A 14,391-nucleotide genomic window follows, 5' to 3' on the forward strand; every position below is an offset into this window, starting at 1 on the left:
TTATACCATACTTTATGAGTCTATTGTAGCCTATTTTTTACTACTATAAGCTTTGGGTTATTTTCTGGTTAATGGGAGCATTCTTTGGCCACTGAGGAAGACGGTTGTTGCATTCATGGTATGTAGTATGATCTAAGCTGTCATAAAGGCTTTCGACAAGTGTCTGTCCATAGAAATGGAATTTGCAGGCATAAAAAGGCCAAATGTTAGCGTCTGCACCCGGGCAAGGTGTGTGACATAATTTTGCTACTGCTTACGTTGCTTATATCAGTCATTAGTTTTTTCACTTCCAATTCAATACCTCAAGTTGTGCAGGTCATCATTACTGAAGTCAAACTGAAGTAACAAATATTAGACTAAGATCTGGGTTTAAGACTTCAATATGAAAACACTGATCTATTGTTCAAAATATTATATAATTTTAAGTTGAAATATGGCTCTGGCTGTAAGAGAGTCCTGATAGCAGCCTGCAAAAGCTTAAATATCCAGGTGTGTTAGGGACAGCCTGATCTGGTAGCCCTCAGGACCCCAGAGGTTCCATTGCTTCAGCAGGCTGGTAGGGTAAGGCCCGGGATACTGGGGCAACTGGTCCCCCCATTCATTACAGGATCAGAGTCGGGCAGCCGCCAGCACTCACACGCGGACACAGAAACCTGGAGAGGTGCATGAACAGAGACAGTTGGAGCTAAGGTGCCAGTCCAAAGTTGATGCAAACAGGAAAAGAACAAACAAAGTGACACAATCATTTTTTAAACTTTTGCAATGGCATAATTTTGCTGTATGTTGCTTTAAGAAATAGGTTACTCTGTCGACCTTGAAAACAGGATGTGTGGAATACTGGTTGTATATAATCCGTAATCCAGGAACAGTGGCATAAAACAAGAAGGGCCACACTTGGCAGGTACAGCAAATTTTGTGAGTCAAGCTAGAAAACCCTAAAAAAAAGAATTTACTGAAACATACAACATGCAAGTTAAAAATCTTGATTAATCTTACCAAATGACACAGTATGTCCAACCCAGGTCTGGAGGAAGTATATATATATATGTGTGTGTGTGAGTGTGATTTACTGTTTTAGGAGAAACGGTTCAGGTTCAAATGGATCATTAATGTTGTGCAGGCGGTGGTTTATAGTATTTTATGGTGGGATTTAACCTCCAGTATTTTTCTTTGTTTATCTTGGCATAAAAATAAATAAAAACATGAGCTGTATGAGATAACTGTTATACTGAGTAACCAAGCTTGGAGGAATAAAGAGTAAAACTGTGTTGGTTTGAAGGAAAAAGTTCCAAAGTATGAGCAGAAGTGTAGTGAAGACAAAAAAGGGGAAGGAGAGCCTGATGTATTTGTAGGTTCACAAAGGGAAATGAAGTAACTAACACTCACATTATATACTATAGTAGACATACACAGTAATTGACAACAATATACGATTTAGGCATCTGTCATAGTGTTACAGTGAGACAAATGCCAAATAGGCAGGAAGGGGTTGAAGTGGATTCTAATCTTATTTATGGTTATCGCTTTTACCATAAGAATGATCTCTGACTAATCTGACATACATGCATAAAAAGACACATGTAGGTCTATATTATATCACTTTATTTAAACTTGAAAAATTACTCTGGAAGATTTAAATACAATGTATTGACTTTAGTGAACAATCTGTATGACATTCATTCAATAATTTTAGAAAGTTATGAAATGGTTCTAATCATGATAAGTAGGAAATTGCACTTAATCATTTTATCATCAACTGGAAGACTATCTTCATAATTCATAGCTTTTCTTGTGACACAATGTGCATTAACACTGCATACAAAAGTATATTTAGAGCAAAATTAGCTCTTTTTTGTCTTATTTCATTTTACATGTTATCATCTTGGCATCAGGTTGTAACGAATTACTGCAAATTTTAGTTCTCCTGCATGGTCTTGTTGATCCAGTCCAGGTAACTACTGACTCTGGTATAGACTCCATATGTTCCCTGCTGTCCACAGTCAACCCCCCAGCTGACAATTCCTGCAGCCCAGAACCGTCCATTGTCACTCAGGGCATAGGGGCTTCCACTGTCCCCTTGGCAGGAGTCCTTCCCACCTTCAGGGACTCCAGCACAAAACATGTTATTTGTCAGGTTTGGTATGTTGTCCCTTCTCTCCTTAAATGAAGTAATCGAATCACTGCATGTCTCCTGCTCCACCACAGGGAGGTGCACGTACTTCAGCTTATTTGTTAAAATCCGTCTGTTGTTGATTTCTGTAATGCCAAAGCCTGACACCAGTCTGAAAAGATGTAGAAGACACAGTTATGGTGAACACAGAAGAAAAAAACAAATCAGAGTCTCCTGTCTAGAGAATGGACAAGATTTACATGTTGGCACACCAAGGGAAAAAAGGAAAAAGAGGAGTGAAGAAGAGTCAAATGACTGACTTCACAAAACTAACAGCAGAGAAAATAAAAAATATCACATCATGATAATCATATATAATCATAAAACATTATGAAATAAAACTTCACAGTTGTTTCTTTACCCCATCATGCCAGTGATGTATATGGCATCCTCTGCTGGTAAACATATGGGCATTATGGATGAGCTGAACGTGATGCGATCGTGCAGTTTGATCAAGGCAATGTCATTGTTGTAGTCTAGGTGGTCGGGGTTGTTGTAGCCAGGGTGAATGTGGACTGAGGCAGCATACAGAGGAGAAACCATCAAGGTTTTAACATCAGTAAGTCCCATGTAAATCTGCCAATCAACAGCACAGGAAGGAATTAATGCCAGTGCAAAAACATGTAGGCAATGCGTATGCAGGTAACTACTACAGTGGCCCACTTACCCGTACAGAGTCGTTTGATGCTGGATTTCCATTACTTGCCACAACGTGGGCTGCAGTCATAATCCAGCGGTCTGCAATCACCATGCCTCCTCCTCTTTGCCCATCTATACTCAGTAACACCTGCCAGGGGATGGTATTGTCTGGAGCGACACTGCCTCCAATTATCCTCTGATAGGCAGAGAGGTGTTTTGTTGGCTGGCCACAAACTGGATGTGATAGAGACATAAGCACACATATGTAGTTTCACAGAAGTACAAACTCTATGTTCCAATTATAGAAAAAAATAACTAAACTTAGATCTAATTAGGTTTTGCAGGGTATTATTTTAGTGATGAAAAGCAATACCTGGTATGCATGTTGGACTGACAACAAGATCATGGTTGGATCTCCACTTCCTGTCTGCTTCACAGGTGAAGTTAACTGAAGAGCAGCAGGAACCAAAGAAAAAACTAGTTTGGCGTCAATCTTTCCCTTAAGAGTAACTTAACCCGCTAACAATCTCAAATACTGGCTGTCTCACCTTGCTACAGTGATGTAAAGTGTACTCCATGGTGTGTTAGTACATCATGACATCACTGTTGGGTGTGGTTACAGTTGCAACAGAGCACACTTCTGACCACACCCATCCGCGATGAAGGCACGGTACTGAAACACTCTTTTTAAGTTTGGTGTTAATCTACTCTTTGGGGACCAGTAGTTTTTCATATTTTATCCCATTTTCTAGAAATCATGTACATATTAGACCACAGCTTAACATTTTGCTAATGCTCTGCCTATAAAATGCATATACTGTATTTAAGTACTTTTGAAGCATATTTTTTGTTAAATGTATTTCCCGGCTTCCATAGTTTCCATTCATTTCTGTACTATTGAAAATCTGCTGCGTGTATCCATCATATTAAACATCAAGTCTGCATCACTTAATCTGAAATGTACGTTGATGTAAAGCAGTAATGCAGTGGAGAACTCAATCTGCACTTAAACTTCAATACGACACAGTGATACTGTAACGCTGACAAAAATTAATGCAGTTCACATACAACTGAAACAAGTTTTAAGAGGCTGCTACTGGAAACCGAAGGCTGATAGGAATGGAAGGAAAAATCTAAAACTGTGCTTCAGAGGAGACTGTATGTAAATATCTCACCATTAAAGCCCCCAAAGAGAGAGTAAAACGGTTCATTACAGTGATACTGGACAACAGAACGGTACTGATTCTGAAAGCCAGACAGGAAGGTCACCCCTCCATTCAGCAAAGGTTCAGGTTCTCCACAATCGATTACTGCAGAAAAACAAAACAAGGCCATATCAACGTTTTTTACGCTGAGACACATCAGAAATCATCAAGAGGACTTAGTTTGTGGTTAAATCACAATATAGTTTCCGTTATTTTACAATGGATGTTGTGTCTGAGCTTAAAGGTGACGTACTGTGGCATTCTGGCAGAGGGAGGTGCCATTGCCCATTGTTTTGGCACATGGCAGAGAAGCTGTCAACCTCCTGACCATCCTGAGACAGAAAAGAGGGAAACTGATTAAATGTCTGCTCAATATTTTTTATATTAAACAATGACAATTTAAAAAAATGTTTTTGTTGGTGTTAAGCAAAAAAATAACTTTTTTTTGTAAAAAAATTTAATTTTTTTAATAAAAAAAATACAAGAAAAGTTTCATCTAACCATCATCAGCTTGTATCCTTGGTCACAGCGCACAAAGATGTAGTCTCTGTAAAAATATTCGGTCAAGATAGGTGTGACCCTGCCTTTAGCTACAGTACCAGGAAATGGACACTGCACTCCTGGAAACACCATGGAAAAGCAGACATTAAACATCAACTGCATATCTGAAGTTACCCAAACTGTTAGTTTCAAGCAGAGAGTATGGTATAAAGTATATCACTGAGTGCCAAAACCATCAATTGCAGTTTAATTGCTAATTGGCCTATTTCAACTCTCATTGCCCTCCCTCTCACTGTGTGTGCTGTAGTCCAGGCTCCAGCCATTGCTCAAGCCTTCGTCATCAGTGTGGTAGTCCAGCTTGACAATGTTGGAGTTTGTGGTTATCCAACCTGGACTCTTTGCACCGCAAAGCCTTATGGGCTCTCTGTCTGGAAGGGTTATCTTTTAAGAGAGGAAAAGTACACCGTTATTTTATTGTATGACATTTCCATTTATTGCCCTTTATTTATATAAAAATGGGAAGTGTATTGAAGCTGCTTGTTTTTACCTGCAACCAGTGATGTAGGCAGTTTGGGCCTTGCTCAGTGTCCAAACTCTCAATGTGGAAGTTGTCAGTGAAGTTGAGAGACACAATGAAGCCAGATTCTACAGAAATTACGTACTGACATGACACAGCATGTGGTGGGGAGTTAGGGTATCCTGGACTGAACAGATGTCCCTCTGGCTCATCAAAAATACCGCCAGCACAGGACACTGCGCAAGAAGAAAAGGAAGAAATCACAGTGTTGTACATACAACCCTAAATGATTAATCATAATTCCTCCACACAGCTCTGTATCGCTTGATGAGAGCTTCGTGATACTTCAGGAGAGTAGTAATACAATGCTATAAATCCAGTATCAAAGAAATAGTTCAATGGTTTGGGAAATTTGTTTGACTCAGCTTGAGAACACATACATGGGAGGCATGTATCAGCGCAATACTCACACATACACGTGCGCTGGTCTGAACGAAGTTCGTAGCCGTGGTGACAGGAGCAGAGGTATGAGCCAAGGGTGTTGAGGCAGATCTGATTGCAGAGTGGACCTGAGCCATCTCCAGGTGGGAGTGCAGAACACTCATCCATGTCTGGTGATGAGGAAGTCATTAAGTTAGTGGGAGATGGTTCGGTAGCGGGAAGAGGGAAGTGACCACCAGCTGACAGAAGAAGGCGAACCGCTACCTATTGCCTGGTACTGAGCGGAGAAGCCCACATTCTGGTAGAGCTCTGGGTTGTTTTTATCTGTCTGGAAGATGAGGGTGAGTCTGTTGCCTGGAGACAAGATGGGCTGGTGGCCAGGGTGATGCCCATCAGCAGAATTCTCACGGCCACAAAACTTTCCCAGGACCTTTCCATCATAGAGAACCTAAAAGATCACATGAAGCATAAAAAATATTAAGCACACTTTCGGGAAGAGATGGACATGAGTGTCAAGCCTGCACCATAGAAGTAGAGGCAGGCCAGAAGGACTGCATTTATGGTCTAGTTTTAGCGGGCACATGCAAAAAGTATTAACTTAGAAGAAGACCATGTTCAACCTAATGGAAACGTGAAAAGGTACGTACGAAAGGCATGTACGTAGTTGTTAGAGAAAGCATCCTAGTGTAAAGTTCAAGTCGTCAATATTCAAGCTCGTGTCAGGTTGTCAAAATTGGCTCTTGAGTCACACTTAAGTTTAGAACTCAGCACTACAGCACTTTTGTTGTGGAAATACTGTAAATGTGTTGAAATATGGCTCTGACTGTGAGGGCGTCATAGTAGCAGCCTGCAGAAGCTTCAATGTCCATGTGCGTGAAGGTGAGTCGGATCTGGTAGCCCTCGGGTACACTGAGGTCCCACTGCTCCTGCAGGTTGGGAGCGTAAGGCTGGGGATACTGGGGAGACTGGATCTCCCCGTGCATTAGAGGCGCAGAGTCAGGCAGCCGCCAGCACTCACACACTGACACATACAGAAACCTAGAAAGGTGCATGAACAGAGACAGTTTGATCTATTTCTCAGTCTGTGGTCATCTGAGCTGCAGGTCCAAAGTTGATGCAAACAGAAAAGGACAAACAGAGTGACACAGTCAACACAACTGTGGCAGCCACATAGTATTGTGGAGGCTTTATATATGGCATACTGAGAAATGGATCATTCATTCGCCCTATAAAACACAGATCATCTGTAATATTGATTATACAACAGTTAACACACAATAAAACAAGAAGCAGCTCCACAACAGATATATGCTTTGAATTTTGGAATCGAGCAATCAATTCATGACAAAAACTATTTATTTAACATACAAACGGCTTTAAAAAATCTATTTAACTTACCAGATGATACAGAAAGCCCGCCCCATCTCTGGATTGAATATATCTGTGAGTGAACTGATCCTCTGTTGTAGGAGCAAATGCCTCCAATTCAAGTGACACATTAATGTCACAAAGTCTGTTGTTTCCAGTGTTTAGCAACTCACTACGTTAATGCCAGGAATACGTCTTGTTTGTCTTGGCAAAATCAAATGAACACTTGACTTTGAATTGTAGAGAAACTGGGTCGATGCTGAAAATAATTCCTCTAAAACGGAGAATTAAGAGGATCTCGTGAATTAGACACCTCCAGTGAAATGCAAACTGATGATATAATCTTTTTTTTATATTCTATTTTAATGACAATTGTTTAGAACATAAAGAACTAGCCTGATTTTGTTTTTAAACAGCTGTCAGATTTTATAACCTTATTCCAAACTCTGGCTCATCGGCTCACAACCCTCATTCCAGCACTAGAGGGGGTTACTTGTATTTGTTTCCGCATCACAGAGGTTTTTCACTTGAGACCGGGTAGGCTTGTAGGTGGAACATTTGGGTATCAAAACACTGGGAGAAGCAGCTGATTTCCTTGATAGACCGGAGCAACATAAGTTAAAACACAATACTGGTATGATTGTTGCTTAGCACTGCATGGGATCAATTTGAACCCACTGTCTTTGTCGCCTTTAAAGCAACATGCTGTTGATGAACATAGTAGGGGTCTCAAAGTCTGACGCTCTGGCCCCCTCTCGGACAAAAATGTTTTTTTTTTTGCTGATTCGTGTACATTTTGGCACAGTGGGAACAGTAAAAGTACGCCGATATAACTGTTCCTGTTCCTGTTTGCACTGTAGTTATGGAGGCACAGTCAGCTATCACTGGATAACTTTGATACTCAAGAAAACTTAAAAACATTATGATTCTTTGTCAAGTTCTGGACCTACACACATTTTAAAAAATACTGAAAGAAATATATATAAAAGAAAGAGTTACAGCAAAAATAGAAAACGTACAGGTAATTACAGGAGAAAAGAACAAATTTCATCTGATTTTAATGATAAATTAATTATTAACAACGCTAAGTGGTGAAGAGAATTACTTGTTCTCCAATTGCTTTAACCTCACATGAGGAAGTGACATTAGAGCCATACTGTAATTTGAAGAGATCAACTAGGGTTTGTTTCTAAATAAGGTAACATTCGAAACTTACAAAACTATTTGTTTTAAAAGAAAAAAATTGGAAACAGTTTAAAAAAAAAAAAAAGATATGCATGAGAAAAAAAACAGGACTGGCACAGAAAATCATAGCTGGGAAAGTGAATGTATGGTCCCCTTAGCAGTGAATGATAAAGCCCCCTAACCCGCTATGTGGTTGTGATTGGTGGAATGTATGGTTTTCCTATGAAAACTGTATATATTAAAAAACATAAGCAAAGTGTCATTTAAAACTGAGAACTGGTTATTGTTTTACATGTGAAAACACTTATGTCTGATGTAGTGCATACCAGTGAAACACACTGCAATGATAATCATTTTGATTAGGTTGTGTTTTTGAATGAATTTGCTATATTGACATGTATATCAATAGTGGGGAAAATGTTTCTTGTCAATATTGTGATATTAATTCCAACATTATTTCTCCCAGTCAAAGTGCTCACAGTGTGCCCGGAACTTCACTCTGGCCATGTTAGTGCAAAAAAAGTTTCTGTAAAAGGTGCTGTAGAGGCTTCACACTGAGAGAAAACATGTTTTATGTGTATCTAAGCTGAAAATAATTATAAAAAACGAGTTGATTAAAACACACATTCTCTGCACTTGATTTGCAAATATGTCCTTTAATACAAAAGTGAAGTATGAAGTCATAATGTGCTATTGTCATTGTGTTTATGAATGTTGGTACACCGATTGCAAGATAATTGTCTTTATTTCATAAACATTTTTATTTTAGAGATCAGAATCAGTCCTGAAATGGATTACGGGGTTATGGTTAGTAGCAACATGTTCCCCCCTCATCTTTCTCCCTTCAAAGATTTTTCTTCTTTATCTATTGTTTCCTTAATCCACTCTACATAATTCTCCACTTTGGTATAATAACCCTTGAACCTCCTCTCCTCACAGGGGGATCCCCAGGACACAATGCCAGTCAGATAATAAGGCGCTCTGCCTGTGGACAACATAGGTAAAATAAATGGACCGCCACTGTCTTTCTGGCAGCTGTCCTTCCCTGATGCTCCTGCACAGAACATGTTTTCGGTGAAAATCATGCGGCTGTTAGTTGATGTGTAAGGTGTATTCTGACACTCGTTTTGGGAGTAGACCCCGATATGAGCGTATTTCAACATGCGAGACGTGACAAGATTAGTCCTCCCTTCTGTCATCCCCCAGCCTGAAACTGTGCCTTGCTCATTTTCCACCAAGCCTCTGTTTACTTCTGGCAGACAAATGGGTATGAGGTTAGGACCAAAATTCACCCTGGAAGCAAATCTAATAAGAGCAATATCATTGTCAAAATTGGTGCGTTTGTCAAGGAACATGCCTTTGTTGTAGCTGGGGTGAATAATGATCCTCTCACTGTCAATGACAACTACATCAGAAAATCTGTTTGAGGTTGTCCTTCCATCTACCAGTCCACCATACAGGCGCAAAGAGGTTTCCTCGGCCCTTTCCACGACATGAGCGGCCGTGACGGCCCATCGGTCATTGATCAGTGATGCTCCTCCTCTATTTGGCTCTTTTATCAAAAGATGCCAGGGTATTTCTCCCAGGTTTGCATTCCGACCTCCCAAAATCCTGCCTGTATTCGCAGGCTCTTTTTCAGGCCTCCCGCACACTGAAATACACAAAAAATGAATCAATAGATTCATATGAAAAATGAAACATGTACAAATAAATGCTGACAGCTGATATTGAAAAATGTAAGAAATATATTTAAAGTCATACCAGGAGTGCATTTCGGCATCTGTGTCTCTCCGCCAACTGATACCCATTCACCACTGGCACTGCAAGTGTATGTGTCTGAAAGATTGAAGAAAGTATGTTGGTGAAACAACAATATATCAATCAAACCAGAGAACTTAAAAGTTTTTGCTTTCTTAAAAGTTATTTTAAGCAAAGAATGAGTAAAAGCTTCCTATAATCACCCTTTCCTTCCAGTGTATAGTATTTTGAACTGCAGTTAAACTGGATCTGGTCTTTATACTGAGTGTGTAGGTTATCAGAGACCACCAGCTGAAGGATGCCATCTTCTGGGATATCAGGAAAACCGCAATCCACAGCTATATGAGAGAATATGTGAAGAAAAAAAAGCATTGTAAAAGACAATGTTAAAAAAAAAAAAAAAAAAAAAAAAGGAAATCCAAGACAACTAATTTTTATAAGAAATGTTCTGAAGAACAAACAAACCAGAAATTGGAGTTAGACTCACGTTCACAGGGGTAATTAGGGGTCCATATGCCTGTACTCTGGCATGTTGTCACATACTGTGATGACAAGGTCTGGGAGCCTGGCTACTTTGCAAAAGGAGAACTTAATTAGTTCAACAGTGCCTTATACATTTACATCAAATACGGAGCTATTAAAATTTCAGTTCCTCTGTACACTTACAGTATTCACAACATAGCCAAGATCACAAGTTACTGTCACTGTTTGACCCTGATGATATTCTGGTTTCTGAGGAGTCGCAGTGGAGTGTGAGGTTACCACTGCTGGACAGACCTTGTCTGCAGTTAAAATGTAAAAGGGCAATTATCTGGGATGAATTTCCAACAAATTTGCTAACAATTATTCTTTTTCCACTATGGCACACATGAGGCGGCTGCAGTACCCGTGGTTCTGAAGTGGAGAGTGAAGCCTTTGTTGGTGCCAAAGCCATCAGAGGTGAAGCGGATTTTGACATGATGCGAGTGAGTGAGGAGGGGAGATGGGGGAGGCGTGTGGCCACAGAATGGCCCCAGAGTTCCAGTGGAAGTCTCAATCTGCAAACAAAACAACAGGTAATGTCTCATAACGTGCACAATTCCTCATGTCCTCTCTGCTGTGTTCCCTGTGGTGAAACATGTCGATGCTCGGTTTGTGTGTGTCCCCCGGCATGTACAGTAACCTATAAAAACGACTCACCACAAATGTAAAAGACTGGTGACACAGAATTCGTTTAATAGAGATCAGCTGTGAGAAAATTAAGGGGGTTTGAAGTGATTGCAGTATAAATACACTTTTATGTCAAAGGGTCCAACTGCTGGTGAGTCAGAATCGTGGCGAAAACTTCCTCATGAAGACAAAGAAAAATTAAAGGTCAGGGGAAGATGTTCAGTCATTGAATATCCCTTGGAGTACAGTTAAATTAACTATTAAGAAAGGGAAATGCAGAGCTGCAAATCTGCCAGGGCCAGACAATCCTTACAAAACTGAATGACTGTTCAAGAAGGGGACGAGTGAGGGACCACATCGAGAGACCTATGACAACTCTGAAGGACCCTGAGACTGGAGAGACTGTGTATACAGCAACAGCTGGACGGGTGCTCCAGGAGTTGTAGCTATTGGGAGAAAGAGGAGGACAGTCTTAAAAAAACTCACATGACATCTTGGCGACAGTTTGCCAGAAAGCACATGGGAGACTCTCAGGTAAAATGAATGAAGCCAAATACAGGTAAATATTGGCTCTGTATGCAAAGGGAGAAATTCTTCCAAAATGTGTAAGACAGCGATTCTATGAAAACGGGCAAAATCGGATGTGAACTAGATACATGCTTTGAACATTTTTGTCTGAACTATAGTTTTCAACTATAGTGTTGAAAACTATAGTCGTCTGAACTATTTATGTATCCTGAATCGACACCTACCCTCAGTGCGTCTATACATTGACCACCGGGGCTTTGCTCCACATCAAAGACCCCAGAGAAGTGCAGCTCCAGCTGCAGGTGGGCCTCCACAGACAGGATGTAGTGACAGTTGGCATTCTCGGCATATGAACCAGGCCAGGAGGGACTGGATATGTCGCCTCTGTTCAGCCCTGACAGATCTCCGCTACAATGCACTGTGTTGAAGATAAGAGTTCATTGTCATCACCATCGTCATTTTAATGAACACGGTCATAACCATTACACAATCAGCCTCGGTTTCTCCTCTTTCCCATCTTTTTTTTTCCTCCACTCCCTCTTCTTCTGAAGCTTCTACTTCCTCTATTTTTTCCATTTTCACTTCATGTTTCAGTTTTGTTCCTTTGTTCCTTGATTTGTCTCCTCTTTCTGTCTGTTAACTCCGCATTCTGTGCAATCTTTACTGATAATAACGTTATTTGTACCCGTGCAAGTTTGTTTGTCCACGCCCAGGTGGTAACCATGTTGACAGGAGCAGTGGTACCCTCCAATGAAGTTGTGACAGAACTGGGTGCATCCGTTCTCTGGGTCGTCCTCACACTCGTCAAAGTCTGAGACAGCATATTCATTAAAGGTCAAGTGTAGAGAGTCATGACAGTTTACACAACACTCTAATGATTAATATGCACATGCTGGTGTGACAATAAATTTACTTTCAGCTATCAGGAGATCAAGTTTAAACTTTTTTGTTATAGTTCAGCAATAAACAGCTGTTTCCAAACATGTCATTCCGTTTATCTCAACCTTTGCTTTTTCAATGGGAACTGACACTTTTAAGTTCAAATAGAGTATTAGAGAGCTACCCACTGTATCTGTTCACCTGGTTTGTGCGCTAGGTAACACATGTGACAGAATGTATTCAGTTGGGAGGGGCAATTTTAGGTTGGTTTACCGTTTGTTTAGTCACCTCAAGCTGAATCTTTCCGTGCTAGAGACGGTTGTTAAAGTCAGGACAGTTTATCGGATCAGTTCTTCCTTCTTGGGCCATTCATTTCTAATTATAAAGTTAATCCTTTGAACTGTATAAAGTACATTCACAAATGTATTTGATAACTAAGTTATTAAGAAGCATACAATATTTGCCAGTTTTTTGTGTGAAACTAATTTTCTGCTGTATAGCCAAGATTGTGCTGCCTGACGTTGGTAAACAGGATTTAGAGGAAACAACAGTCATTGCAGTCCTCTCAGTACCTTAGAACTGAAACTGAAAGGCTCAATGCTAAATAACCTATAGATGCACGTGCTTTAGTAATTTATTTGGCATATTTTTAAAGTAATGTCATGATTTTTACATTTATGGACATGAAAAACATGTCAGACTGTTTCCAAGTCAGGTTAAAAATCTATAAACGGCAATCATTGTGACTTGGTGTCTAAAGATATAACCTTCCTATAAGTATGATTACAAATGTTCTCACACTGATGAAAACATGCCCGTACTGTATAAACTGAGCTCTCCTGGGGAATGGTGAAAAATAAAATGGACACAAAAACACAATTGACTTCGGTTGGACGCAGACAACTCAAAATTTCACTTTTCTCCTCTGTGTCTTACCTTGCACAGTGTAAAAGCCTCTGAAGCCGGTGTGCCTCTTGGTGTTTGAGAAGTCAGAGTGGAAAGAAAGAGAGAGACAGCCGCCCGGGGAGGAGAGGAGTGAGGGATTTATAGTGGACTGAAGCTCCTCAAATTCCCTTGTGCCACACAGAACAGAAATTAAGTTTCCATTTGAAAAGACCTAGAAAAAGAGATGGCAGAAAGAAATCTGAAAATTAAGTTGTAGAGGGTAGAATTAGAGCAGTAGTCACCTTAACTTCTTTAAGTACAAGAATTTTACCTTCACGGCATCGTTTTCACAGCCTTGGCTGTCCTCCAGGTCCAGGTGGATGAGCCTGATGGAGAGGGTGTGACCCTGGGGGGCACACCTGCTCCAGTTTAGAGTGGCATGGGGCAGGTATCCACTGGGATACCCCGGAGACTCCACCCATCCAAGCAGCACTGAGTTGGCCGAGTGGGAGAGCAGGGTAAGCAGGAGACTGAAGAGAAGTGTGGGGAAAGGAGAGGGTGTAGGGAAAATGTGAAGAACATAAACTTAGGAAATAAAAAGTAAGTTTTACAATTTAATGTGAGTGACAGATAAATCAGTCATGCATATAACAAAAAAAAACTAAATCACAATGCAATAACCAGATCCATTAACATCTTTATCACACTAGCCGTCTTTTGCAAACCAATACGGTGTAGTCATTATCTGTTTTGTAGTATTAAAATGCAAAAATCTACACCCACCTTAATCTTAACATCATGATTCGATCAAATCTCTTCTCAAATAAACTACCTCAACATCTCTCCTTCCCCTTTTCTTAATAATTTACTTTCCATCTCTCACTCTGGACTGCTGACCCCCTTCCTGTCTCACTCATATTCTGCATCCATAAGCATTTATAGGTCTATTTGTAGATTGTTTTTTTGTACGTTTGCAGTAGCAAGGGAGTGACTTTGGGTACATGACATTGGAAGGAAAGCCCGATTGAGCCAAAAACTTTTTGGATCAAGTATAGCTAAAAAATCTCTCTGCAGTTTTAGCCCGACAACATTCCTGTGCCACTGGGACAGAAGTTCAGTGGAGACAATGGTGTTGAAGTGAAAGGAAAGGGCGTGCTGGAGAGAGG

At 40.3% G+C, this 14,391-nt stretch overlaps 2 protein-coding genes across 3 annotated transcripts; both read right to left on the minus strand.

The window, feature by feature from the left end:
- Positions 1–1,259: 1,259 nt before the first annotated feature.
- LOC120784069 (complement C1r-A subcomponent-like) lies at positions 1,260–7,076 on the minus strand. 2 transcript variants are annotated; one of them, XM_040117504.1, is made up of 13 exons: positions 6,872–7,076; positions 6,298–6,511; positions 5,738–5,921; positions 5,503–5,643; positions 5,063–5,268; positions 4,809–4,956; positions 4,516–4,634; positions 4,268–4,346; positions 3,985–4,119; positions 3,183–3,257; positions 2,838–3,043; positions 2,532–2,746; positions 1,260–2,282 (listed from the first exon to the last, which is right to left on the minus strand). In XM_040117504.1, exons 1-13 carry the CDS (start codon positions 6,970–6,972, stop codon positions 1,916–1,918), a joined length of 2,190 nt encoding a protein of 729 aa, XP_039973438.1. In that variant the 5' UTR covers positions 6,973–7,076; the 3' UTR covers positions 1,260–1,915. The 2 variants fall into 2 exon arrangements, with proteins under 2 accessions (XP_039973438.1, XP_039973439.1); XM_040117505.1 differs by lacking the exons at positions 6,298–6,511; positions 6,872–7,076 and adding an exon at positions 6,121–6,241.
- A 1,607-nt stretch (positions 7,077–8,683) lies between these two features.
- LOC120784071 (complement C1s subcomponent-like) lies at positions 8,684–14,116 on the minus strand. The gene is made up of 11 exons (XM_040117507.1): positions 14,009–14,116; positions 13,557–13,755; positions 13,277–13,457; positions 12,147–12,272; positions 11,686–11,879; positions 10,671–10,821; positions 10,451–10,566; positions 10,272–10,353; positions 9,988–10,122; positions 9,788–9,862; positions 8,684–9,677 (listed from the first exon to the last, which is right to left on the minus strand). The coding sequence occupies exons 1-11, from the start codon at positions 14,023–14,025 to the stop codon at positions 8,857–8,859; spliced, it is 2,097 nt and encodes a 698-aa protein (XP_039973441.1). The 5' UTR covers positions 14,026–14,116; the 3' UTR covers positions 8,684–8,856.
- Between the last annotated feature and the right edge of the window lie 275 nt (positions 14,117–14,391).

The sequence above is a fragment of the Xiphias gladius genome, chromosome 22 (genome assembly GCF_016859285.1).
Source record: "Xiphias gladius isolate SHS-SW01 ecotype Sanya breed wild chromosome 22, ASM1685928v1, whole genome shotgun sequence".
Classification (NCBI taxonomy): domain Eukaryota; kingdom Metazoa; phylum Chordata; class Actinopteri; order Istiophoriformes; family Xiphiidae; genus Xiphias; species Xiphias gladius.

Bases quoted from the DNA above. Each gene is read 5' to 3' on its own strand.
- LOC120784071 (XM_040117507.1), bottom strand. The intron at 10,567-10,670 runs GTACTGCAGCCG...TTTTAACTGCAG, and splicing joins TCTCCACTTCAGAACCACGG to ACAAGGTCTGTCCAGCAGTG. The intron at 9,863-9,987 runs GTGATTATAGGA...TCAATCTTTCAG, and splicing joins CTATACACTGGAAGGAAAGG to ACACATACACTTGCAGTGCC.
- LOC120784069 (XM_040117504.1), bottom strand. From the start codon at position 6,972: ATGTGTCACTTGAATTGGAGGCATTTGCTCCTACAACAGAGGATCAGT. The intron at 4,347-4,515 runs GTTAGATGAAAC...TTTCTGTCTCAG, and splicing joins AAGGATACAAGCTGATGATG to GATGGTCAGGAGGTTGACAG. The intron at 4,120-4,267 runs GTACGTCACCTT...GTTTTTCTGCAG, and splicing joins CCCTCTGCCAGAATGCCACA to TAATCGATTGTGGAGAACCT.